Genomic DNA, 25,127 nt, shown 5'->3' on the forward strand with positions numbered 1-25,127 from the left:
GGTGAGCTGGTCTGTGTCTGGTTTCTCGAGTGAGAGTCGCTCCCAGAGAGGTAGGGGTTTTCTGTACGATGCTGTGCTCCCGCCCGAGATCCGCTCCATGCTTTACCTCCTGCCATACTTCCCAACTTTGCTCAAAGTCGCTGGACTCCGAGCTAGTGGAGGGACCGCTGGACCAACAGAGGACCGAGTGGGGAATCAGCCAAGGACCCACACAGGCAGAGTCAACACGGGACCCAAGGGAGGGGATAGGAGGGCACGGGCCCCTGACCACTCATCCCCCCTCATCCTCTTCCTCTCCTCTTCAGGATGGAGTGGGTCTCAGCAGGGGGACGAGGGAGGGACCTGCCGGGACAGCCTGGGCCCTGGCAGCTTCAGCTGGGCCTGCTGCTGAGCGGTGAGAGGGCCTGGTGAAGGCCTGGCGGGGATGGGATGTGATGGTGGGTCCTGGGGTAGCTGGGTCAGGGGCTGCGGAGGGTGGGGTAGGGTAGCAGAACCAGCTGACCCCCTGTTCCCAGTGCTGGTCACCGCCCTGGCCCAGGCCCCAGCCCCGGATGTGCCAAGCTGTTCTCGGGGAAGCTGCTACCCTGCCACAGGCGACCTGCTGGTGGGCCGTGCTGACAGACTGACGGCCTCGTCCACCTGTGGTCTGCACGGCCCCCAGCCCTACTGCATCGTCAGTCACCTGCAGGTGGGACTGGGGTGGAGGTGGGGGGCCGAGTCAGGATGGACTAGCAGTGGCTGAGACATTGACCCTGACCCTGACCTGACCCAGGATGAGAAGAAATGCTTTCTGTGTGACTCCCGGCGCCCCTTCTCTGCCAGAGACAACCCAAACAGCCATCGCATCCAGAATGTAGTTACCAGCTTCGCACCACAGCGCCGGGCAGCCTGGTGGCAGTCAGAGAATGGTGAGGCTGCGGGTAGGGTGTTGGGGGAGCTAGCCAGGGCTACCCACCAAGTAGCCTCAAGGCCCTGACCTCTGACTCCTGCCTCAGGTGTCCCCGCGGTCACCATCCAGCTGGACTTGGAGGCTGAGTTCCATTTCACACACCTCATTATGACCTTCAAGGTGCCCGCATGTCTGGGAGCCTGCTTGAAGCACCCTGCTTGGCTCCCCAGTGCCCGTGAACAGACTCCCAGATCTTCAGCCCAGCCTCTCTGTCCTCATACGCTGTGCTCTGGCTAGATGGGAGGCCCTTTCACCTCCCACAGCTTCTGATGCCTCCCACCTCCAGGCCTGTGTACACGCTGCCCCAATCCCAGGCTGGGTCAAGCGCTGTCTCCCTGGGGCCCCTGACTTCCCCACTCGGGGTGGCTTTCCTTCCCGATTCTTTCTTGGCTCCCTCTGGTCACCCCTACCTCTCCATGAGCTGCTTGACAGCAGGAGGCCCCAGCTGGACGGGGTTCTTGACAGGCCTGGGCTGGACTTGGGTCCTGGTGCCCACTGATGAGCCGCGCTCCCCACCCAGACATTTCGCCCCGCTGCCATGCTGGTGGAGCGCTCGGCTGACTTCGGACGCACCTGGCACGTGTACCGCTATTTCTCCTATGACTGTGCGGCAGACTTCCCTGGAGTCCCGCTAGCCCCCCCACGGCACTGGGACGACGTCGTCTGTGAGTCCCGCTACTCAGAGATTGAGCCATCCACTGAGGGCGAGGTGAGGGCTGGGCTCTGAGCTTGGGGCAGAGAGGGGGCCTGGTGGGCGCGCCCTTGGACACAGGGCCAGCGTCTGCAATGCCTCCATGCCCTCCCAGGTCATCTATCGGGTGCTGGACCCTGCCATCCCCATTCCAGACCCCTACAGCCCACGGATCCAGAGTGAGTGCTCCCTTCTCTGAGCCTGGCGCAGTCCCAGTGTCCGGCTGCTGACTATTTGGGGCCTCGGGAGCTATTTTGGGTGTTTCCTAGGGCAGGTGCCAAGTCCAGTTTAGCTCATACAGTTAGAGACAGGAGGTCTCCCAAGGTGACCTTGGCAGCTTCAGCCCCCCGGTTGGGCGTGGGCCAGCAAGAGCTGACTGGGCCTGTGGGTTCCCAATCTTCTTCCCTCTGCTTAGACCTGCTGAAGATCACCAACTTACGGGTAAACCTGACGCGGCTACACACCCTGGGGGACAACCTGCTTGACCCCCGGCGGGAGATCCGCGAGAAGTACTATTACGCCCTCTACGAGCTGGTCGTGCGTGGCAACTGCTTCTGCTACGGACACGCCTCACAGTGTGCGCCCGCCCCGGGGGCACCAGCCCACGCTGAGGGCATGGTGAGGACCTTCGGCTGGCTGGAGCGGGGCTGTGGGCAGGGGCGGGTCCGGCTGGGCCGTGCTGACCACTCGTCTGCCCACCCGACTAGGTTCATGGGGCCTGCGTCTGCAAACACAACACTCGCGGCCTTAACTGTGAGCAGTGTCAGGATTTCTATCACGACTTGCCCTGGCACCCAGCTGAGGACCGCCACAGTCATGCCTGCAAGAGTGAGTGAGACCCCAGCCCCCACTGCCCTAAAACTCAGTGGCCTGGCTGTGCCCTGGGTACAACCTAGAGCTGGGTGGTTAAGTCCCTAACACCTAGATTGCGTCTGAAGGGTATCTGGAAGGAATTCCCTGGTGGCCTGGTGGTTAGGACTTAGCACTTTCACTGCCAGGGCCTGCATTCAATCCCTGGTCAGGGAACTAAGATCCTGCAAGCCGTGAGACGTGGCCAGAAAAAAAAAAGATTTGTGAAGGGGGCTTCCTTGGTGGCTCAGATGGTTAAAGAAACTGTCTGCGATGCAGGAGACCTGGGTTTGACCCTGGGTCAGGAAGATCCGTTAGAGAAGGAAATAGCAACCCACTGCTGTTTTCTTACCTGGAGAATTCCATGGGCAAGGGAGCCTCGTGGGCTACGGTCCATGGGGTCGCAAAGAATTGGAAACGACTGAACAGCTAAGACTTTCACTTTTCATCCTGGTCTTGATGCCCCCGGGGACTCCTTCAACCCTTCTCAACAGTCTGCTCTGATGAGGGGCCCTGTAGAAAGCCGAACCCCTACCCATGAATTCTGGCTGGAGGCAGGGACCTAAGGTGGCACTGGGGGCCCCTAAGTCCCTTCCTCTCGGGGCACGGTCCCTCCAGTGACCTTTGCCCTCTCCTCCCTCCCCTCTCCCAAGAGTGCGAGTGCCACGGGCACGCCCACAGCTGTCACTTCGACATGGCCATATACCTGGCATCTGGCAACGTGAGCGGAGGCGTCTGTGACGGGTGTCAGCACAACACAGCCGGGCGCCAGTGTGAGCTCTGCCGGCCCTTCTTCTACCGGGACCCGACCAAGGACCTGCGCGACCCTGCTGTGTGCCGCTGTAAGGCGGGAACTGAACCCCGGAGCAGGAAGGCTGTCCCCGGGTTAGGAGCAGAGGATGTGCCAGACTATGACCAAGTTGCAGAGATTTGGGGTGGAGGGTGGGGGGGGTGGGGTGGAGCCAGACTAGGAATCTAGGGTGGGGCTTGAGACTTGACTGGTGCTGGGCTCATTGGCCTAGGGTAACCCTGCACTTCTTTGTGCCCCCAGCCTGTGACTGTGACCCCATGGGTTCTCAAGACGGGGGCCGCTGTGATCCCCACGATGACCCTGCGCTGGGGCTGGTCTCGGGCCAGTGTCGCTGCAAAGAACACGTGGTGGGCTCTCGCTGCCAGCAGTGCCGCGACGGCTTCTTTGGGCTCAGCGCCAGCAACCCCCTGGGCTGCCAGCGTATGTGCTTCCCGTCGTGACTCCAGTCCTGACCTTGACCCTGGACCTCTTACCCTTGACCCAGCCGGACATGAGCACTGCCCCAGCTCCTCACAGTGCTGATGGGTCTCCTTCCCTGCAGGATGTCAGTGTGACCCACGGGGCACGGTGCCGGGGGGCACCCCTTGTGACCGCAACAGTGGAGCCTGTTTCTGCAAGCGTCTGGTGACTGGCCAGGGCTGCAACCGCTGCCTGGTACGACTGGAGGGGGGCCGGAGTTCTGCGCTTGTCCTCAGAGCACAGGGCTGGGGGTGGTGTCCATGCCCCCCTGGGTGGGTGCTGAGGGCTTAGGGCCTGAACCTGGGTGAGAGGCCAAGGGTGGGAGCCAGTGGTCTGGGGAGTGTACTTCCCCAAGGAGTGTAGAGGCTGAGAGTCATCATTAGACTCTCTGCTGGGCAGAGAGGGGAGTCTGTTTCGGGTCCTCAGCAACCTCTTGTCCCGCAGCCTGGCCACTGGGGGCTGAGCCACGACCTGCTCGGCTGCCGTCCATGTGACTGCGACATCGGTGGTGCCTTGGATCCGCAGTGAGTGCTGTAAAAGGGGCCCTGGGTGGGTGGGGAAAGGATCCCGGGCAGGACGGCGGATCCCTCTGGAGTAGCCACGTGTCCCCCAGGTGCAGCGAGGCCACGGGTCAGTGCCGCTGCCGCCAGCACATGTTGGGGCGCCGCTGCGAACAGGTGCAGCCTGGTTACTTCCGGCCCTTCCTCGACCACCTAACTTGGGAGGCTGAGGAAGCCCGGGGGCAGGTAAGGGGGGCACTGTTGGGGGCAGGGCATGGATGGCACTGTGGATGGAGAGGCTGGGTTATGGGTGGCGCCTGGTGGAGGGAGGGTGTCTGCCTGGAACAGAGCCTCCACTGGAGAGCTGGGGCCTGGGGACAGGCTGTGGCAGAAGAGCCACCTTCCCTTGGCTGCATTGCCTCCCAGGTGCTCGATGTGGTGGAGCGTCTGGCGACCCCTGGGGGCACTCCGTCTTGGACTGGCTCGGGCTTTGTTAGGCTGCGGGAAGGCCAGGTGCTGGAGTTCGTGGTGACCTCTATACCGAGAGCCATGGACTATGATGTGTTGCTGCGCCTGGAACCCCAGGTCAGAGCCTGCGACACCTGACCCAGAGCTGACCCTCTGCACGCGGGAGCACCTCCTCCATCATCCCATGCCCCCCCAGGTGCCAGAGCAGTGGGCGGAGATGGAGCTGACCGTGCAGCGTCCAGGGCCTGTGTCTGCCCACAGCCCATGTGGGCACGTGCTGCCCCAAGACGACCACATCCCAGGGACCCTGCGGCCAGGCACCAGGTGAGGACACTAGTGGGAGCACCTACCACTGTGGGGGGGCGGGTTGTGGGTCAGCCCTCAGCTCCCTGCAGGGCACGTGGAAGACCCACTGCTTATTCATCTGTTCCTTCAAGCACCTGCTCCTCCTGGGTGCCGTTTGCCGATGCTGCTGGGCATGGTGCGGGTCAGAGGAAGGAAGTAGAGAGAACCAGCCTGCTCCTTCAGGGGTCCAAGTTCCAGAAACCAAGGCAGGAATTAAGGGGAGCCCATTCAGTGTCAGGATACGGGCTTGGGAGGCTGTCAGAGTGCTCTGAGCAGGGATGTAACTGGCCTGATTTAAGGTTTTTATTATATTGGGGAGTTTGTATTTGTTTCATGGATCCTTTTTTAAAATCACTTTCTTTTAAACTTTTTATCATGTAAAAATAAAAATACATAGAAGCAGAGAGAATAGCATAGTGAGCCTGGCTGTACCCACTATAGACATTTTGGGAACTTTACATTTAAGAAAGACTCCTCTAGTTTCCCAGTGGAGGATAGACCTAAAGGACCCAAGAGGAATCTGGGAGCTCTGCTGGAAGTTACTGAGTTAGCCGAGTGACAGCAGGCTGGACACAGGTGTAGCAGTTGAGGTGGCAAGGAGCAGAAGTTTCCATAGGGTTCTGGTGGCAGAGCTGATGGCTTAGACATGTAGGAAAGGGAGAAAATGTGGAAGGGTGACTCCAGGGTTTGGGGTTGGGGCGTCTGGATGGCGTGGGCTCTTTTCTGAGACGGAGGCCTAGCAGGGAGCACTTCTGAGATGCTGAGACATGAGGGGACAAGGCCAGGGGGTAGTTGGACTTGTGTGTCTGGAATTACTGGAGGGTTCACGTTGGAGATGTAAGACTTGTCTGTAAACAGGTGGTTCTCAATTAAATGACCAGAAAAAGGAAGGAGGAGCAGAACCAAGCTTTGGGGTACTCTAGTGTTAGAACCCAGTACAGAGGGAACAGCTGGGGGATGGGGAGAAGTCAGGAGTCTGGACAAGATCCCAGAAACTGAGAAGAGTGTCTGAGAAAGGAAGGCGTACTGTTCTCGCTGCATGCTGCTGGACGCCTCAGCAGATAAGAATAGAGAAGTAGCCGCTGGGTTTGGCTACAGGGAGGTCACCGGTGACTTTGGGACAAGCCGACTGCACGGGGTGTTGGGGCACTACTCCCTGGGAGTGGGAGGCTTAAAGAGTGGACACAGTGACCACGGTTACATTTTAGGGCTGTGTTGGGCTGGAGAACAAAGACAGAGCAGTAACTGAGGGAGACTTGAATCTTGAGTAAAGATTTTTTTCAGGGAGGATCGAAGAAGAACCCTAGGGTGGGTTTGGAAGCTGCTGGGAATGATCTGGGGCAGGGGGAGGTGATGCAGTCTTGGTTAAAAGGAGCCATGGTAGAAGGTTGGAGGTGGAGGTTGGAGGAAGCAAAAAAAGGACATGGAGGGAAAACTGGAAAGTATTAAGGACTGATGCTGAAGCTAAAAGTCCAATACTTTGGCCACCTGATGCGAAGAGCCAACTCATTGGAAAAAACCCTGACACTGGGAAAGATTGAAGCCGGGAGGAGAAAGGGACGACCGAGGACAATATGGTTGGACGGCATCACTGACCCGATGGATATGAGTTTGAGCAAGCTCTGGGACTTGGTGATGGACAGGGAAGCCTGGCATGCTGCAGTCCTTGGGGCTGCAAAGAGTAGGGCACAACTGAGCGACTGAACTGAACTGAATATTTGTGCCAGGGAAATGCTGTGGGGTTGCAAGGCTATATGGAGTATTTTCAGCACAGGCGATGATCCCAGTGAAAGCATATTAATGGGAATCTTCTGTACAGATTCTCCACCTGGCTGTTAGCTGTCTGTGGCCCAGCGCAGTCTGTTTCTTGGCCAGTGGTTTGGTTGCTGGGTGTGGCGTGGGGAGGCCCAAGATGATGCATATGGGAACCCTGGGTAACCCCCATACCTGTCCTCCCCTACCCAGGCACATGGTGTTTCCCAGACCTGTCTGCCTGGAGCCTGGCATCTCCTACAAGCTACATCTCAAGCTGGTGCGAACAGGAGGAAGTGCCCAGCCTGAGGCCCCCTATTCCGGACCCAGCCTACTCATTGACTCGGTGAACACCTCCCTCTTTCCACACCTACCAAGATGGTGGGGCCCGTGGGCTGTGTCCTGTAGTGGTGGCCAGATAGACGGGGCCGGGGATGGAAGAGGCAGGTCTAGGGGGGCACCAAGCTTAGTGATCCCATGTGGTCCAGGCTCTGAACCTCACTCTTCGTTGCTCATCTCTCAAGCTGGTGTTGCTGCCCCGTGTCCTGGTGCTGGAGATGTTTAGTGGGGGTGACGCGGCCTCTCTGGAGCGCCGGGCCACCTTTGAACGCTACCGCTGCCATGAGGAGGGTCTGATGCCCAGCAAGCCCCTTCCCTCCGAGGCCTGTGCCCCCCTCCTCATCAGCCTGTCCACGCTGCTCTACAACGGAGCCCTGCGTGAGTGTGTGTGGTGTGGCTGGGGGAGCGGAGGTGTGGGGGCTCAGCCTGACCTGCCCTGTCCCCTCTGCCCACAGCCTGTCAGTGTGACCTGCAGGGCTCCCTGAGCTCCGAGTGCAACCCCGATGGCGGTCAGTGCCGGTGCAAGCCCGCAGTGGTGGGGCGCCGCTGTGACCTCTGTGCCCCTGGCTACTATGGCTTTGGCCCCACGGGTTGTCAAGGTATTCACCGGCCTCATCCCTCCGATTGTCCGCCCCCTGCCCTACTACCGTCCTTCCTCCTTTTTCTGGCGCTACTTCTTCCTTCTTCTCATTCTGGCTTCGGACCCCACATGCTCAGCCCTGATCACTTGACCTACTCTTCCATCCCCTGACTTTCCACTCTGACCTCACCCAGCTTCCCCTCAAAGCCCCTTCCTGGCTCAGTCTCCGCCTTGCCCCCAGCCTGCCAGTGCAGCCCCGAGGGGGCGCTCAGCGGCCTGTGTGATGCCACCAGTGGGCAGTGCCCCTGCCGAGCTGGTGCATTTGGGCTTCGCTGCGACCGCTGCCAACGGGGCCAGTGGGGGTTCCCGAGCTGCCGGCCCTGTGTCTGCCACGGGCACGCAGACGAGTGCGACCCCCACACTGGCGCTTGCCTGGGCTGCCGGGACCACACCGGGGGTGAGCACTGTGAACGGTGAGTCTGGAGCAGCCGTGGACGAGCGGGTGGGTAGGCACGCCGCTCAGGGAGGATGCAGCGTTTCCCTCTCCTGCCTGCAGGTGCATTGCTGGCTTCCATGGGGACCCCCGGCTGCCCTACGGGGGCCAGTGCCGGCCCTGCCCCTGCCCCGAAGGCCCTGGGAGCCGGCGGCACTTTGCTACTTCCTGCCACAGGGATGGGTACTCGCAGCAGGTCATGTGCCACTGCCGGGCAGGCTACACAGGTGAGTGGGGAGGTGCAGGTGTGGGACCAGGGTGGAGCAGCTGGGCTGAGCACTCACGCCTTCCCCCCAACCATGGGCAGGGCTGCGATGCGAAGCTTGTGCCCCCGGGCACTTTGGGGACCCATCAAGGCCAGGCGGCGGGTGCCAACCATGTGAGTGCAGTGGGAACATTGACCCCACGGACCCGGATGCCTGTGACCCCCGCTCGGGGCAATGCCTGCGCTGCTTACACCACACGGAGGGGCCGCGCTGTGCCCACTGCAAGCCTGGCTTCCATGGGCAGGCTGCCCGGCAGAGCTGTCACCGTGAGTGTGGGGATGGGGGGGACTGCTGGGCAGGGCTCCCCTTGACTGGTGCATGCCCCTTGACTGGTGTCCCCATCTCGGCTGGCACAGGCTGTACCTGCAACCTGCTGGGCACAGATCCCCGGCAGTGCCCGTCCACTGACCGCTGCCACTGTGACCCAAGCAGTGGGCAGTGCCCATGCCTCCCCAACGTCCAGGGCCTGAGCTGTGACCGCTGTGCCCCCAACTTCTGGAACCTCACCAGTGGCCGTGGCTGCCAGCCCTGTGCCTGCCACCCAAGCCGAGCCAGAGGCCCCACCTGCAATGAGGTAGGGCCCTTCCTGTGGATCCCTGGGTGGGCGGGGCCAGCTGCCTGCCTTCTGCCTCTAGAGCTCTGCCCCTGATTGACCTGTGCCTGTTCCCACTCTAGTTCACAGGCCAGTGCCACTGCCGTGCTGGTTTCGGCGGGCGGACCTGTTCTGAGTGCCAGGAGCTCCACTGGGGAGACCCTGGGTTGCAGTGCCGCGGTGAGGGGGCTAGAGGGGCCAGAGTAGATGGGGGGGTGCTTCCCAGGATGCTCCACTGGCACCCTAACTCTGTGGTCTGTCCTCTGCCCGCAGCCTGTGACTGTGACCCTCGTGGGATAGATACACCTCAGTGTCACCGTTCCACGGGCCACTGCAGCTGCCGCCCTGGCGTGTCTGGCGTGCGCTGCGACCAGTGTGCCCGTGGCTTCTCGGGAGTCTTTCCCGCCTGCCATCCCTGCCACGCGTGCTTTGGGGACTGGGACCGCGTGGTGCAGGATCTGGTGGCCCGCACACGGCGCCTGGAGCAGTGGACCCAGGAACTGCAGCAGACGGGTGTGCTGGGTGCCTTTGAGAGCAGCTTCCGGCACCTGCAGGAGAAGCTGGGCACTGTGCAGGGCATCGTGGGCGCCCGAAACGCCTCTGCTGCCTCCACCGCGCAGCTCGTGGAGGCCACAGAGGAGCTGCGGTGCGGACGAGCCCGAGGAGGCGTGGTGGGGTGGGGCAGGGGCCCAACGTGCCAGGGCTGAAGTCTGTATCACTTCACACAGGCGCGAAATCGGGGAGGCCACGGAGCGCCTGACCCGGCTGGAGGCTGAGCTTACAGATGTGCAGGATAACAATTTCAATGCGAACAACGCACTGAGCAGTCTAGAGCGAGATGGGCTTGCACTTAATCTCACGCTGCGGCAGCTTGACCAGCATCTGGACCTGCTCAAGCATTCAAACTTCCTGGGTGAGTTGGTGACCCCCGAGGCAGGTGGCTCAGGGTGGATCTTCAGCTGACTGCCCGCCTCTGCCCAACTCAGGTGCCTATGACAGCATCCACCAGGCCCATAGCCTGTCTGCAGAGGCAGAACGCCGTGCCAACACGTCGGCCCTGACAGTGCCCAGCCCTGTGAGCAGCTCAGCAGACACCCGGCACCGGACAGAGGCCCTGATGAGTGCCCGGAGGGACGACTTCAACCGCAGGCACGTGGCCAACCAGCGGGCCCTGGGCGAGCTCTCTGCCCGTGCCCACGCCCTGAGTCTGACAGGCATCAACGAACTGGTAAGGCTCGGTGTGGGGTGGGACATGTGGGTGTGGCTGTTCCTTCCCCCAGCCCTGACTTGTTCTGTGCCTGGCAGGTGTGTGGGTCCCCAGGAGACGCGCCCTGTGCTACGAGCCCATGTGGGGGTGCCGGCTGCCGGGACGAGGAGGGGCAGCCCCGCTGTGGGGGCCTCAGCTGCAGTGGGGCAGCAGCCATGGCGGACCTGGCGCTGGGTCGGGCCCGCCACACACAGGCAGAGCTGCAGCGGGCATTGGCAGAAGGCGGTGGCATCCTCAGCCAGGTAGCTGAAACCCGCCGACAGGCAGGCGAGGCCCAGCAGCGGGCCCAGGCAGCCCTGGACAAGGCTAATGCGTCCAGGGGCCAGGTGGAGCAGGCCAACCAGGAACTGCGGCAACTTATCCAGAATGTGAAGGACTTCCTCAGCCGTGAGCCTCCCTGTGGCCCAGGCCCCGTGGTGTTTCCCCTGTGTCTGTGTTCATACTTGAGTCAGAGCCCACACAGTACCTGTGTTTAGGACTACCAATGGGCAGGGACTCAGGATGTGTGGGCCCTGAGCCTTACCTTTATGTCATCCCAAAGTCCACAACCCCAAATCTGTGTCCCATGTAGAGTCCTGTCCTTGTGGTTACATCCGTCTGCCTGCTAGCAAATCCATACCCCATGTGTGGTCTCTGAGTCCATACCCCCAGGTTGTGTCCCTGTGCCCATGCTCTGACCTTAAGCCCTTGCCTGTGTCCCCACAGAGGAGGGGGCTGACCCTGATAGCATTGAGATGGTGGCCACCCGGGTGCTAGAACTCTCCATCCCAGCATCGCCTGAGCAGATCCAGCAGTTGGCGGGTGAGATCGCAGAGCGGGTTCGGAGCCTGGCAGATGTGGACACGATCCTGGCGCGCACTGTGGGAGATGTGCGCCGGGCAGAGCAGCTCCTGAACGACGCGCGGCGGGCACGGTCTGATCCCCAACCTCAGACCCCGCCCCCCGCCCCCCACCGCCCCCTCCTTGACACCTGATCCTGATACTGGCAGGCTCTGACTCCCTCTCTTCCCCAGGAGCCGGGCTGAGGGTGAGAAACAGAAGGCAGAGACAGTCCAGGCGGCACTGGAGGAGGCCCAGCGGGCACAGGGTGCTGCTCAGGGTGCCATCCAGGGGGCAGCGGTTGACACGCAGGACACACAGCAGACCCTACATCAGGTGTGGCCTCCCTGGACACCAGTGGGGCCAGGTTAGGAGCACACTGCATAAACCCCTTTAATCCTGGGCCCACCCACGGCAGGTGCAGGAGAGGATGGCAGGTGCCGAGCAGTCACTGAGCTCCGCAGGTGAGCGGGCTCAGCAACTGGATGGTCTCCTGGAGGCTCTGAAACTGAAGCGAGCTGGGAATAGCCTGGCAGCCTCGAGTGCTGAAGAAACGGCTGGCAGTGCCCAGGATCGTGCCCGGGAAGCTGAACAGGTGGGTTGAGGCAGAGCCAGCTGGAAGGGCTGGGGTTAGAGGCTGGGCCTCCACTGGGCCACCACCCAGCCCCCGGCCTCTACATCCACAGCTGCTGCAGGGCCCCCTGGGGGACCAGTACCAGACAGTGAGGGCCCTGGCTGAGCGCAAGGCCCAGGGTGTGCTGGCTGCGCAGGCGCGGGCAGAGCAACTGCGGGACGAGGCTCGGGGCTTGTTGCAGGCCGCTCAAGACAAGCTGCAGCGGTTGCAAGGTGAGAATGGGGGTGGGTGGGCCCCAGAAAGGTGGGGCTCTGGAAGAAGGACCCTTCATCTGACACCCATCTCTGCCAGAGCTGGAAGGCACTTATGAGGAGAACGAGCGGGCGCTGGAGGGCAAAGCGGCTCAGCTGGACGGGCTGGAGGCCAGGATGCGCAGTGTGCTTCAGGCCATCAACTTGCAGGTCCAGATCTACAACACCTGCCAGTGACCCCTGCCCGAGGCGTCCCCCGGTCCCTAGCCTCACCCCGCACGCATGATCGCCTGTGCATGAACAGTCCTCAGCCTGGCAAGGCCCCCGCAATAAACCAGTGTGAATCCCCGGGTGTGGTCTGGACTCTGATTTGGGGAGGGCGGGGTCTCTGGGAGGAGTCTGTAGAGGCGGCCACCCGCCGGGCCCCAGAGAGGCCCAGGCACCGGAGCCCCGCCCCCTCCGCTTGGCCCGCCTCCGGAGCTGCCCGGCGCCGTGTGCCCGCTCCCGCCGGATGTGCGTCACCGGCCCTGCGTGCAGCCACCCGCGGCCGTAACTGGAAGTCGAAACAAAACAAGCAGCTTAGGTGGTGGCGGCGGCGGCGCCGGGACGGGGGAGGGGCGCGCCGGAACCGGAACCGACCTGACGCCGGAACCGGAACCGAGAGCGGGTTGCCAAGGCCCGAAGAGGGCTGGCGGCGGCGGCGGCGGCCTCGCTCGGTGAGTGGGGCTGGCCGCTGCTCGCCTGTCGCGCCGGAGCGGGGAGGCCGCAACGCGGGCCCGGGGCGGCCTGTTCAAGGTCACGGGCCGTCCAGTCTCCACCCCTCGAGTCCGGCGGCCTGCCGGGCCCGCTGCTGCAGGCGGGGCCGTTACACTCAGCCTGTGGCCCGCCGGCGGTCTCCGAGAGGGTTGGCGGCGAGTGAGGGCGGCTTCCTGGAGGAGGTGGTGGTGGGCCTGGGGTTCGGAGGCTGGAACTGGGTCGCAGCCCGGCTGGGGCGCTGGTCTGTGGTCAGTAACCCGGCGCGGCCGGATTAGGCCACCTTGGGTCTCTAGGCAGCCCCTTTCCCTCCTCAACGTCCCAAGAGGATACGGGAGGGACGCGACCTTCAGCTGGGGCCTGGGAGCAAAGAGGCGGAGGATGTTCATCCCTCGACTCTGGATCTGTCGTCATTGGAGATCCAGCCCACCAGTCCCACATCTGACCCGTAGAAGAATCTCTTCCCGCCCCCGACATTCCCCCGCCCCCCCACTCACACTGGGGAACACAGACTGGTCACTATCTGTCCTGCCACTGTCTCAGGCTGTGCTGTGGGCTGCCAGGGATCCTGGATACACGCCTCCTTCATCCCCACCCTTATCTTAGTTTTGAGAACTTTATTTTGGGTGGAGAAATAGCCCAGAATCCCCTTGCGGGTCTGTGGGAAACTGGGTAGAAAGTCTCTAGCTCAGAGCTGATGAGGGGGCGGACCTGGGAAGGAAGGGAATAATGTCTGTTTCAGTTTCCATCTCAGGGTGCCTTGAGGTGGGGATATTGCTGAAAGGGAAGTGTGACATCTGAATACCCTTTTCATCTTAGCTTTTGCAAGCCCCTCTCTGCATAGGACAGCAGCTGGAGAGAGGAATCTCTTCAGACGTAGGGAAAAAAGAAAACAAAAACCAACCAGTGCATTGAACCAGGTTCAGGGAATGGTGGAAGCTGTCATGTGTCAGGTGGGGCACCTTAACCTGAAGACCGTGCCTGGGCAGTGGTAGCACCTGGGCTGGGCCTGTTTTCAGCTAAAATGCCTGGTCCTCCTGCTGTTTAATTGTCTGTCTCCTCCTTTCCTGGCTTCCTCCTCCACCTCCTACTTCTCGGGTGGTGACTAAGCAGCCAGTGAGAGTGAAGGAAAAGTGAGCACCCTGCTCAGAGTGCCAGCCCTGTGGGCTGGAGCCATGGCTTATCTCCAGATTGATGAAGGAGCCTGGTCCCGGGCCATAGCTGCCCTGACCTGGCTCCTCCTCAGTGGGGCTTCTCTCTGTGGGTCTGTACGGCAGCATCTAGGAGGCTCAGCTAGAAGTGGTTGCTCCTACGTGCGTTATTTATTCCCCCTTAGGAACCGTCTGAGAGTAGCCAGGGCTGCCTCAGGTATTGGAGAGACACTGCTCTGTAGGGTTAGACGTGTCCTAGGTTGCCGAGCCCTGGGTGTAACCAGGGAGCAAACTCCGGCCCTTGGTAGTGATTACTGGTCCCCTTCTTGTTAGGCTGTCTGTTCCTTGCTGGAGAATTTGTCCACAAAGAGTTGCCAAGATAGCTGGGCCAGGAAGAAAGCGCCGTAGCCCTGACCCAGACGCCGTTGCCGACCCCGGGGCACTCTGGCTGTCGACCAAGCGGCTCAAGATGTCTGGTGGGGCCAGCGCCACAGGCCCAAGGAGAGGGCCCCCAGGACTGGAGGAGGCCACCAGTAAGAAAAAGCAGAAGGATCGAGCAAACCAGGAGAGCAAGGATGGCGATCCTAGGAGAGGTGGGAGTGGCATTCCTGGGACCCTTGTGGCCTTTTCCTCCTCCCTTCCTATTGAGCGTGCACGTGGGGGGTTGGGAAACGACTTTTTTCTTCTTCCTCCCATTCTCATCTGATGCTGAGAGATGGACCAGTGGCAGGCTGAGTACAGCATCAGCTTTGAAGTTTGTAGTACTTGACTGAAGTCTTCAACATGGTGTTTGGTGGGGTGTTCGAGTCTCCGAGGCTGCCTGTCCATGTTCGTTTCCCTATTCTTTCCTTTGTTGTCAGGGTCAGCATTCACTCCTCGGGAGGAGCAGACCAAAGAGGGTGAGTAATGAATAGGCCTTTTGGATGCTAGAGTGCTTTGGTTGGTGGGAGAGGGGTGGTGGGCACCATGGGGGTATAGCTCTTATCTAAAGCAATTCCATTAGGGCTGGGTGTCTGGTACCTGCTGATCCTCAACAGAAGCTCACGGAGACACTCACAATCTTTTCGTCACCCCCTGTAAAGACTTAGGGCTCGATTGGAGGCAGAGTGCTGATGAGGTGATTGTCAAGCTCCGTGTGGGAACAGGTCCCGTGCGGCTGGAGGAAGTTGACGCTGCTTTCACAGACACAGACTGTGTGCTGCGGCTCCCAGGTACGTCCCTCTGCTCCGAGGCCAGCAGTGTATGTGAGCCCCTTGATATCCCCTGCCCCAGCTGACTCCTGTCACTCTGTTTCCAGATGGTCGGCAGTGGGGTGGTGTTTTCTACGCTGAAATAGAGAGTTCTTGCACCAAAGTGCAGGCTCGCAAAGGTGGCGTCCTGCAGCTGTCACTGCCCAAGAAGGTGCCTCTGCTTACATGGCCCTCTCTGCTGGTAAGTTCCAGAGTGGTGGGAGGGGAGAGGCAGGGATCCCCAGTGTAGTTGACAGAGCCTGACTGCTGTATCTCTGGCAGAAGAAACCTCTAGGGACCCAGGAGTTGGTGCCAGGGCTGCGGTGCCAGGAGAATGGGCAGGAGCCATCTCCCATTGCCCTGGAGCCAGGCCCTGAGCCCCGGCGGGCTAAGCAGGAGGCCCGCAACCAGAAGCGGGCCCAGGGCCGTGGTGAGGTAGGCGCTGGGGCTGGTCCTGGGGCCCAGGCAGGGCCCAGCGCCAAGAGGGCCGTGCATCTCCGCAGAGGGCCGGAGGGGGAAGGGGCCAGAGATGGCCCTGGGCCTCGGGGTGATGCCCCCCCATTCCTGGCTGAGCCGACCACCCAGGTGAGAGTGGGGTGCCTGCTTGGGGGTTGGGAGGTGAGGGGGAAGGGTGTAGACTCCAGTGGAGAGGGAGCTGCCGGCCGGACCCAAGGCTGATCCTGCCCACGATCTTGCCACGAATAGGCTGAGGCTGAGGAACAGCTCCGTGTACCACCACTGACCCCCCAGACCTGCCTCCTGGGCTCAGAGGAGAATCTAGCACTTTTGACAGGAAAGAAGGCAGGAGCCCCCAGGAGCGACCCAGTGTCCCCTACCATGGCCCGGAGCAGAGACCCTGAGAAGGACGATCGTTCCAAGGAGGAGATGGCAGTGGCCGCAGATGCTGCAGCCTTGGTGGATGGTAAAGGTGGGGCTGGGGTTGGGCAGGCCGAGCTCGAGCTGCAAGGTGGGTGGGTGTGGGTGGGGAGGAAGTAGAAGAGGAACAGGCTGGAACCTGTCCTGGGTGGCACTGAGCTGTGGTCTCAATGTAGAGCCCGAGTCCATGGTGAACCTGGCATTTGTCAAGAATGACTCGTATGAGAAGGGGCCGGACTCAGTGGTGGTGCACGTGTACGTGAAGGAAATCCGCAGGGACAGCTCTCGAGTGCTCTTCCGCGAGCAGGACTTCACGCTTATCTTTCAGACCAGGTGGGTGGACGGGCAGAACCGGGGCAGACAGTGTGCTTCAGGCAGGGCAGTGCGTCTCACGTTCTTTCTCCTGCCCTGCCCCGCCCCTGCAGGGATGGAAACTTCCTGAGACTGCACCCGGGCTGTGGGCCCCACACCATCTTCCGTTGGCAGGTGAAGCTCAGGTGGGTGGTGCCCAGCCCCACCCCTGTGCCTGTCCCACCGCCCTGCACGCCTTGTCCCTGGGCCATCTGGCCCCACAGCCCTTCCACTGGAGTTCCTGAGTGCAGCCTTCCCCTGCAGGAACCTGATCGAGCCCGAGCAGTGCACCTTTTGCTTCACGGCCTCTCGCATTGACATCTGCCTCCGCAAGCGGCAGAGCCAGCGCTGGGGGGGCCTGGAGGCCCCAGCTACACGAGGTCTGCCCACGAGCTCCCTTCATTGCCTGGTCCTTGGGACCCGGACCCCCATCCCCTGCCACATGCTGCTAACCACCAGCCCCCCCATTCCCCCTTTTTAAGGTGCAGTGGGTGGTGCAAAGGTTGCCGTGCCGACAGGTCCATCCCCCCTGGATTCAGCCCCACCGGGAGGTACACCCCATCCCTTGATGGGCCAGGAGGAAGCCCGGGCCGTGGAGAAGGAGAAACCCAAGGCTCGATCTGAGGACACAGGCCTTGATGGGGTGGCTGCCCGCACCCCCATGGAGCATGTAGCCCCAAAGCCAGAGCCACACCTGGCGTCGGTGAGAATCTCGGGGTGCAGAGGGCCAGGGCTGAATGCTGGAGAGCTCAGGGCTGCTCTCTCATGCTTCTCTTGCTCCCACAGCCCAAGCCCACATGTATGGTGCCTCCAATGCCCCACAGCCCGGTGAGTGGAGACAGTGTGGAGGAAGAGGAAGAGGAAGAGAAGAAGGTGTGTCTGCCCGGCTTCACTGGCCTCGTCAACCTAGGCAACACCTGCTTCATGAACAGCGTCATTCAGTCTCTGTCCAACACGCGGGAGCTGCGGGACTTCTTCCATGGTGAGAGCTGCTCCTGGAGCCCAGGGACGGGGGACACTTGCCCCCGCTCACACCTCTGCTGGGCTGCTGTCCCTAGACCGCTCCTTCGAGGCCGAGATCAACTACAACAACCCCCTGGGGACTGGTGGACGTCTAGCCATTGGCTTTGCTGTGCTGCTCCGGGCGCTGTGGAAGGGCACCCACCATGCCTTCCAGCCCTCCAAGTTGAAGGTGATGTGTGCCTACTCTTCCCCTTGGCTGGAGAGGGCGGGGAGGGCCAGCCAGCCAGGAGCACAGTGGGTGCTGGGGCTCCAGGCTCACACCTTGCCCCTGTGTCCAGGCCATCGTGGCGAGCAAGGCCAGCCAGTTCACAGGCTATGCCCAGCATGATGCCCAGGAGTTCATGGCTTTCCTGCTAGATGGGCTGCACGAGGACTTGAACCGCATTCAGAATAAGCCCTACACGGAGACCGTGGACTCAGATGGGCGGCCTGATGAGGTCAGAGTTGGGGGCAGAGGCGCGCCTGTGTCCCGCCCGTCCCAGCCCCTGGGTCTCCTCAGCCCTCACCACTCTGCTCCGCAGGTGGTGGCTGAGGAAGCCTGGCAGCGGCACAAGATGAGGAATGACTCTTTCATCGTGGACCTGTTTCAGGGCCAGTACAAATCGAAGCTGGTGTGCCCCGTGTGTGCAAAGGTGTGACAGGCTCCCTAGAAAGAAAAGCACCCCCTAGCTTGTCCTGGTTAGCCTAATCGGAATGGGCTCAGAGGCACAGGTACCTTTAGGTGCTGCAGGGCACGATTTGGGCAAAGAAGCTCAGGGGAGGCCTGAGACCCTGTGTAGGCTGCAGAGGTCAGGCTGTGAGGGCTTCCTGATGGAGGGGAAAGCGCTCTTTGGGTGACCTGAGATGGAGTGGGGTATGGGAAAAATTGGAAAGGCACATGGGGTGCGAGTGAGGGGCCCGGCTGAGCAGGGCCTCCAGTGTCAGAAACAGGGATTCTTCTCTCCTGCCAGTCCTCCTGGTCCATCCAGCATTCTTAGCCTGAGGCTGGGTGGTGAGGCCTGAGAGCCGTCCGCAGGCCTGGGTCGGGCGCTCTGGGCACCAGCAGCCTGCTCCCCACTCCCTCCAGTGGTACCTGTGCCTTTGCAGGTCTCCATCACTTTTGACCCGTTCCTGTACCTGCCGGTGCCCTTGCCCCAGAAGCAAAAGGTTCTCCCTGTCTTCTATTTCGCCCGGGAGCCCCACAGCAAGCCCATCAAGGTGAGAACTTGGCCCGTACTTCCAGGCTACGGCTGAGACCCTGGCCTCCCTCCCCCATGGACTCGCTTCTCTTGTCACCACAGTTTCTGGTGAGCGTCAGCAAGGAGAACTCCAGTGCAAGCGAAGTGTTGGACTCCCTGTCTCAGAGTGTCCACGTGAAACCTGAGAACCTGCGTCTGGCTGAGGTGTGTCTGTCCTTCCCTGCCCCTTACGCATAGGGACGTGTGTCTGTGTTCACAGCATGCAGATACGTGTGTGCAGTTGTTAGCATCTGTATGTGTCCTCGCAGACGTGCATGTGACTGCACAGACAGGCGAGGTGCTGCAGGATGAGGCGTGGTTGAAACCAGGCACTTGGGCGATGCACCCGAGGTGCCCTCAGTTCCCCGCCATCATCTGAATCTATTCCCCTGCTTGGTGTTGGTCCCCAGCTGCTCTTCTTCAGATGAGGAGCTCGGGCCACAGGAGTAGCCATCCACCAGCTCTGGTTCTTCTCTGTTGTGCTTCTCCCTCCTGTTTTCCCCGATCTGTGTGCTGCTGCCTGGCAGTGTCCTGTTCCTTAGCGGGGTGGAGGTAGGGGCACGCCTCTTGGAAGGTGGCCCCTCCAGAGGAACCACGTTGCAGTCTCCATGGGGCCCACTGGGTGAGAGCAAGGTTGAGGCCCTTGGTGTGGAGAGCTGGTACGGTTCATACCTGTCCCAATCCTGATCTTTCATTCTCTCTATGTACCAGGCTCCTTACTCCATTGGGCACTGAGGCTGCTGCCAGTGGAGGCACATATTTATTACCCCTGACCTGTTCTCACAGACCCAAGATCAAGGCCAGATCTTGTTGTGGTTTGGAGCAGGGCTAGGGGAATCACTCGTCCTCCCATCGGATCTGTGTGTTCTCTGTCCCCAGGTGATTAAGAATCGCTTCCACCGTGTGTTTCTGCCCTCCCACTCACTGGACACCGTGTCCCCGTCCGACACACTCCTCTGCTTCGAGTTGCTGTCCCCAGAGTTAGCCAAGGAGCGGGTGGTGGTGCTAGAGGTACAGCAGGTGAGTAGGGGCCACCCTGCTGCCCCAGGGTCCTGGTGGGGGCGGGGACGGCCTTCCTGTGCCGCCTGCCCTCGCTGAGCCAGGCCACCCACCCTAGCGCCCCCAGGTGCCCAGCATCCCCATCTCCAAGTGTGCAGCCTGCCAGCGGAAGCAGCAGTCAGAGGACGAGAAGCTGAAGCGCTGTACCCGGTGTTACCGCGTGGGCTACTGCAACCAGTGAGGACTCCTGTGTTGCCCCGTCCCTGCTCCTGCTTCCACCTGCCACCCTCCCTCTTGTCCACATAAAGCCTCGGTGTCTTAAGTCCTCTATCTGCCCCCATCTGCCGCCACTCTCCCAGACCCCTGGGAAGCTGGGCTGGCCCTGGTGCAGAGGTGGGGCTGAAGCCCCCTCCTTCCCTCCACTTTCCTTCCAGGCTCTGTCAGAAAACCCACTGGCCTGATCACAAGGGCCTCTGCCGCCCTGAAAACATCGGCTACCCTTTCCTGGTCAGTGTCCCCGCCTCACGCCTCACTTATGCCCGTCTCGCTCAGCTGCTAGAGGGCTATGCCCGGTAAGTGCCCAGGGGCTGGGTTCAGGTGGGGTGGAAGGCAGAGGCGCCGGCCGTACTGGTCTGGATTCTTACTGGCTTTTGCGGCCCGTCGCCAGGTACTCTGTGAGTGTGTTCCAGCCGCCCTTCCAGCCCGGCCGCATGGCCTTGGAGTCCCAGGGCCCTGGCTGCACCACGCTACTCTCCACTAGCTCCCTGGAGGCTGGGGACAGTGACAGGGACCCCATTCAGCCACCAGAGCTCCAGTTGGTGACCCCTGTGGCTGAGGGGGACACTGGGGCCTCCCGGGCATGGGCATCCCCTGATCGGGGCCCTGTGCCCAGCACCAGCGGCATTTCTTCTGAGATGGTGGCCAGTGGGCCCATTGAAGTTGGCGCCTTGACTGTTGGTGAGAGGGTGTCCCGGCCTGAAGGTAAAAGTCTGCTGAAAGGCTCTGGGGTAGGGGAGGTGGGGGAGAGCTGGGTCAGGCCGTGGTAGACAGGGGAGCTCCGATTATCGTGTCCTTTCTCAGCTGCCGTGCCCGGGTACCAACACCCAAGTGAAGCCCTGAGCGCCCACACTCCCCAGTTCTTCATCTACAGAATTGACGCATCCAACCGAGAGCAGCGGCTAGAGGACAAAGGTGTCTGAGGCCGTCAGGCGCGGGAGCCCTGGCGTGGGTTGGGCCGGTGGCTCTCCACAGCGGCGTGACTCCCCTCCCTGCCCGTTTCCAGGAGACGTCCCACTGGAGCTGGGGGACGACTGCAGCCTGGCCCTGGTCTGGCGCAACAACGAGCGCCTGCAGGAGTTCGTGTTGGTGGCCTCCAAGGAACTGGAGTGCGCTGAGGACCCTGGGTCTGCGGGCGAAGCTGCCCGCGCCGGCCACTTCACGCTGGACCAGTGCCTCAACCTCTTCACACGGCCGGAGGTGTTGGCACCTGAGGAGGCTTGGTGAGGGCAGGGTGCCTGGCAGGTAGGGGTGGGGCGCCGGGCGCTCCGCCGCCCCTGACGGTGCCGCATCCCCTCTCAGGTACTGCCCCCAGTGCAAACAGCACCGCGAGGCCTCCAAGCAGCTGCTGCTGTGGCGCCTGCCCAACGTGCTCATCGTGCAGCTCAAGCGCTTCTCCTTCCGCAGCTTCATCTGGCGTGACAAGATCAACGACCTGGTGGAGTTCCCCGTCCGGTGAGCGGCGGGCCCTGCTGCCTGCAGTCAGGGCTGGTGGTGGTAGCGGCGGGGAGGGGCACCTGCTGACCGGCTGACCGCTCTCGGGCCGGCCCCACAGGAACCTGGACCTGGGCAAGTTCTGTATCGGTCAGAAAGAGGAGCAGCTGCCCAGCTACGACCTGTACGCCGTCATCAACCACTACGGGGGCATGATCGGCGGCCACTACACCGCCTGTGCGCGCCTGCCCAATGACCGCAGCAGCCAGCGCAGCGACGTGGGTGAGGGCACACGCGCTGACAGGACGGACGGGAGGGGCGGTGGCGCGGGCCCTGTTCACACTCTTCCCACCTCGCCGTAGGCTGGCGCCTGTTCGACGACAGCACGGTGACAACGGTAGACGAGAGTCAGGTGGTGACGCGTTACGCCTATGTCCTCTTCTACCGCCGGCGGAACTCTCCCGTGGAGAGGCCCCCCCGGGCAGGGCACTCTGAGCACCACCCTGAGCTCGGCCCTGCAGCTGAGTCCGCTGCCAGCCAGGTGAGGCACGGGCAGGCTCCGCAGGCGAGGGGGGCCCAGCTCTCAGATGTGGGGGGTGTGGAGCACAGCTTCCTCTCCTCCAGCCCCTGAAGCCTTGGGCTTTTTAAGCCACAGATGGGGTTCCCTTACATTGCAGCCTTAGCCAGAGCCATTACAGGCTGTAGGGGACACTTACAGAGGTACATACACGCCAACACGTGGCCACTGGCACGTGCATCAAATACAGGCCAGGAGCTGCTGCAAACTTCACCGGGCTGTGAACGGACTGTTCCTGACACGCCTAGCTTTCCCTCTGCCGCTCCCCACACGCTGACCCACAGACCCTCCCTTAAGACTGTTCCCCGAGTTCTGAGGTGCACTCAGGCCAGGGCTGCGCCAGCAGGCCATAGCCTTGTGTGGCCGTCCCCCTCTCTGCGGTGGGCATCTGTTCCCGCTGGGCCTTCAAAATCTTCTGTTTCTCTTGCTGATGTGGGTCCCAGGCCTGGTTGGTGGGCACAGCCCCAACTCTTCTCTGGACTAGTCTCCTCCTGGCGCTCCTTTCCCTTGAGCCCTTTATGCTCAGACTCTGAGACCATGATCAGATCTGCACGTGGGTGGGAGGGAGCCAGGACATGACTCTGGGGTTGGCAGTTATGTCCTCCGTGAGCCAGTCTCCTCTGTGGGGAGCCTGGGCTAAAAAACTGATCAGCTAACCCCCAACCCTAACTGTACCCCAGCGGGGAAGCTGCATGTCCACTGGGGAGTGTCCTGAGGCCACAGTGCTGTCAGGGTTCTCCTGTCATGGCACTCTCAGTCTCAACAACCCGGCGAGTGACCCACTTGGCTCCTGCCTGCCCTCTCTGCCGCCTGACCTGGGATGTAGGGGGTTAGCACCAGTTACCTTGGGTGGGACTGTTGTGGCCAGGGGTCTTAGGGACACTGGGTCTCCCTTCCCCCTCCCCCCTGCCCTGGGTGCTGATGGCCGTTTCCGCACACCGTAGGCTTCCCGGATTTGGCAGGAGCTGGAGGCCGAGGAGGAGCCGGTACCCGAGGGGCCTGCGCCTCTGGGTCCCTGGGGGCCCCAAGACTGGGTGGGCCCCCCGCCACGTGGCCCTACCACACCAGACGAGGGCTGTCTCCGATACTTTGTTCTGGGCACCGTGGCAGCTTTGGTGGCCCTTGTGCTCAACGTGTTCTATCCTCTGGTATCCCAGAGCCCCTGGAGATGAGCTCACCGGCAGGCAGCTGCTGTGAGCTGGTCCACCTGCCCTCCCCGCCAGGCCACGCCTGCCTCTGTGGTGGGGACCGACTCGGGGCTCAGTGGGTGCCTCTGAGGGGACAGGGTGGGGATTGTGGCTCTTGCAGGGGCAGAGCATCCCAGGGTGGGTATCCTGTCCAGCTGTCTGTCCGTTTGTCCTGCTGCTCCTACCCTTGACCTGGGGCTTAGCCCTACTCAAGCAGCTTCTTGTATTTAAAGTGTTAATAAAGCGAGACTGTTCAGGCCCGATCTCGTCTCTCTGTCTCAACGCCGCTGCTGTCTGCGCCTGCCTTGGGGCCCTCCCCTGGGTGCCAGGGCTCCAAGCCAGCACCCCTGGGATGCCAGGCGGCATACTGGGCAGCCCCCAACCCCTGTCCTCATATTCTGTTGCAGGGACTAGGCCCTGGCCAGGCCCCCGAGGTGGCCCCCACGCGGACAGCCCCTGAACGCTTCGCCCCCCCTGTGGACCGCCCAGCCCCCACCTACAGCAACATGGAGGAGGTCGATTAGCAGGTCCCTGGCTGGTGGGGGGACTGGGTTTGTGGGATCCCCCACAGAGGGCCAGCGCTTTGCCGCTTCTCCTTCTCTAACCTAGAGGACACTGGCTTTGTCAGTGGGGAGTTGGGGGGGAGGATTTGAGGGTGGAAGCCTCACAGGTTGGGACCTCTTGTCACCTTGACCCCCCCACCCCAACCAGTGGGCCTTGGCTTCTCCAGCCACCCCCAGTGCTGCGTGATTTGATTCTCAGTTGTACCTTCGGTTCTTTCTGACTCGCATTATAAACGTTATAATTTTATTCTAAAAAACTGTAATTTTTTTTTGCATTTTGGAAGTGATTGCTGCTGTTTAAATATATTTTAAAAATAAATGACAAATAAGCAGACTTAGTCACTGTGATACACTAGGTCCTGTGGCCACCTCCCCTTTGTAGCATCTGCTGTGTGTGTGTGTGTGAGTGAGCGAGTGAGTGTGTGTCAAAGATCCTGTAAAGTGCTCTGGTCTGAGGAGATGATGAGGTTCCAGTTCAGGCCCTTTGGGTCATAAAGCCAAGCCCCCAGTGCCAGCAGATGTTTGGGGCCTGACTTCTGCCCTTTCATTCCACTGATTCTGAGTCCTGCCTGGAGGCAGCTATGGTTGGCAACATGAGTACCTCAGACCCAAGGGGTGGACTGTACCCCATGAAACTCCAGAAGCTGACAGCATGGGGTAAAAGGTGTAGGCACTGGGGCTGACAAGCAGATAGCAGGTCAGGAAGGATTTGTTGGGGAACAGGAAGAACATGTGGGCAGAGGAGAAGTCTCTCCTTTTCTCAGGTCTGTCTTTGCTGTAGTTTGCAAAACATCTGGATCCCTTGGGAGAATAGAGCAGGAAAAAAACTGGCTTGTGGGGAAGGAGACCCTGCTCCACAAGGACAGGCAGAGAGGACCAGAGTGACTCTTAGCTGGTTTCCTGTGGGAGGGAGGGTGCAGGCCCCTGCCAGGCCATTTCCTCCCTTGATTCCCTGAGACTTTGGCTTCTGGCAGGTATCCCAGGCTGTTTGCCCACAGTGGGTCAGCAGGCTTGTCCCAGCACACTTGCCTTTGTGCACACATGCTGCAAGGCAATGGCAAGTCTCATGAGACTTCGTCTGCAACAGCGCAGGGTTAGGAGTGGGTATCTCCAGCTGGAGGGGGATGGGGAGGCAGGTGTTCAAGCAAGCCAGAAAGAGTGTAAGGCCGGGAAGGGTGGGGCAGGGCCCTGCATCCGCGGTGGTCCATCCCTGCCCCCAAGTCTGAGGGGTCAGTCTTATGATAAGCTCAGCATGTGGGCCCTGCTAGTACCCTTCAGCCTTGGCTGGAGTTAGCGGTGGTAGTGAGCAGGAGCTCCTGGAGAAAGCTAACTCTGTAACCAGAGTTGGTTATTTTCTATTGGAATAATAGCACAAGGACCATGTGGGGTTACTGGTCATGGAGAGGGGCCTGGAGAGCTGGGTGTGAGGCCCTGCAGTAATGGTGGCATTGCCAAGCTGGGTGTTGGTGCCACTGCTGGAGGGAGG

At 61.3% G+C, this 25,127-nt stretch overlaps 2 protein-coding genes across 16 annotated transcripts; both read left to right on the top strand.

The window, feature by feature from the left end:
• The first annotated feature begins 88 nt into the window (after positions 1-88).
• On the top strand, positions 89-12,353 carry LOC133045951 (laminin subunit beta-2). 2 transcript variants are annotated; one of them, XM_061128623.1, is made up of 33 exons: positions 89-215; positions 306-394; positions 516-688; positions 773-908; positions 996-1,069; positions 1,470-1,658; positions 1,756-1,819; positions 2,056-2,258; positions 2,348-2,468; positions 3,143-3,331; positions 3,541-3,720; positions 3,842-3,954; positions 4,204-4,283; positions 4,373-4,505; positions 4,686-4,844; positions 4,924-5,051; positions 7,038-7,170; positions 7,349-7,541; positions 7,619-7,762; positions 7,985-8,216; positions 8,300-8,463; positions 8,544-8,768; positions 8,859-9,076; positions 9,178-9,274; positions 9,368-9,740; positions 9,823-10,007; positions 10,081-10,322; positions 10,400-10,748; positions 11,067-11,274; positions 11,375-11,516; positions 11,599-11,775; positions 11,867-12,026; positions 12,106-12,353. In XM_061128623.1, the coding sequence occupies exons 2-33, from the start codon at positions 307-309 to the stop codon at positions 12,240-12,242; spliced, it is 5,409 nt and encodes a 1,802-aa protein (XP_060984606.1). In that variant the 5' UTR covers positions 89-215; position 306; the 3' UTR covers positions 12,243-12,353. The 2 variants fall into 2 exon arrangements, with proteins under 2 accessions (XP_060984606.1, XP_060984607.1); XM_061128624.1 differs by lacking the exon at positions 89-215 and having other exon boundaries at positions 240-394.
• Positions 12,354-12,538: 185 nt separating this feature from the next.
• Positions 12,539-23,973, top strand: USP19 (ubiquitin specific peptidase 19). 14 transcript variants are annotated; one of them, XM_061128638.1, is made up of 27 exons: positions 12,539-12,721; positions 14,243-14,502; positions 14,770-14,808; positions 14,992-15,120; positions 15,207-15,340; positions 15,421-15,723; positions 15,844-16,066; positions 16,191-16,347; positions 16,440-16,511; positions 16,630-16,745; positions 16,848-17,068; positions 17,152-17,347; positions 17,424-17,557; positions 17,667-17,825; positions 17,910-18,020; positions 18,475-18,585; positions 18,669-18,770; positions 19,485-19,625; positions 19,723-19,841; positions 20,039-20,176; positions 20,272-20,585; positions 20,685-20,795; positions 20,887-21,103; positions 21,183-21,335; positions 21,436-21,596; positions 21,677-21,855; positions 22,836-23,339. In XM_061128638.1, exons 2-27 carry the CDS (start codon positions 14,379-14,381, stop codon positions 23,061-23,063), a joined length of 4,092 nt encoding a protein of 1,363 aa, XP_060984621.1. In that variant the 5' UTR covers positions 12,539-12,721; positions 14,243-14,378; the 3' UTR covers positions 23,064-23,339. The 14 variants fall into 14 exon arrangements, with proteins under 14 accessions (XP_060984621.1, XP_060984622.1, XP_060984615.1 ...); XM_061128639.1 differs by lacking the exon at positions 22,836-23,339 and adding an exon at positions 23,486-23,973 and having other exon boundaries at positions 12,540-12,721; positions 15,844-16,060; XM_061128632.1 differs by lacking the exons at positions 12,539-12,721; positions 22,836-23,339 and adding an exon at positions 23,486-23,973 and having other exon boundaries at positions 14,248-14,502.
• The last annotated feature ends 1,154 nt before the right edge of the window (positions 23,974-25,127 follow it).

This window comes from Dama dama, chromosome 24 (genome assembly GCF_033118175.1).
Source record: "Dama dama isolate Ldn47 chromosome 24, ASM3311817v1, whole genome shotgun sequence".
Lineage (NCBI taxonomy): Eukaryota > Metazoa > Chordata > Mammalia > Artiodactyla > Cervidae > Dama > Dama dama.

Coding starts and splice junctions, on each gene's coding strand:
- LOC133045951 (XM_061128623.1), top strand. CDS start 307: ATGGAGTGGGTCTCAGCAGGGGGACGAGGGAGGGACCTGCCGGGACAG. Junction 4,284..4,372: donor GGTGGTGCCTTGGATCCGCA/GTGAGTGCTGTA, acceptor CGTGTCCCCCAG/GTGCAGCGAGGCCACGGGTC. Junction 9,077..9,177: donor GAGGCCCCACCTGCAATGAG/GTAGGGCCCTTC, acceptor TTCCCACTCTAG/TTCACAGGCCAGTGCCACTG.
- USP19 (XM_061128638.1), top strand. CDS start 14,379: ATGTCTGGTGGGGCCAGCGCCACAGGCCCAAGGAGAGGGCCCCCAGGA. Junction 15,121..15,206: donor CTGTGTGCTGCGGCTCCCAG/GTACGTCCCTCT, acceptor CTCTGTTTCCAG/ATGGTCGGCAGTGGGGTGGT. Junction 20,796..20,886: donor GCAGCGGCTAGAGGACAAAG/GTGTCTGAGGCC, acceptor GCCCGTTTCCAG/GAGACGTCCCACTGGAGCTG.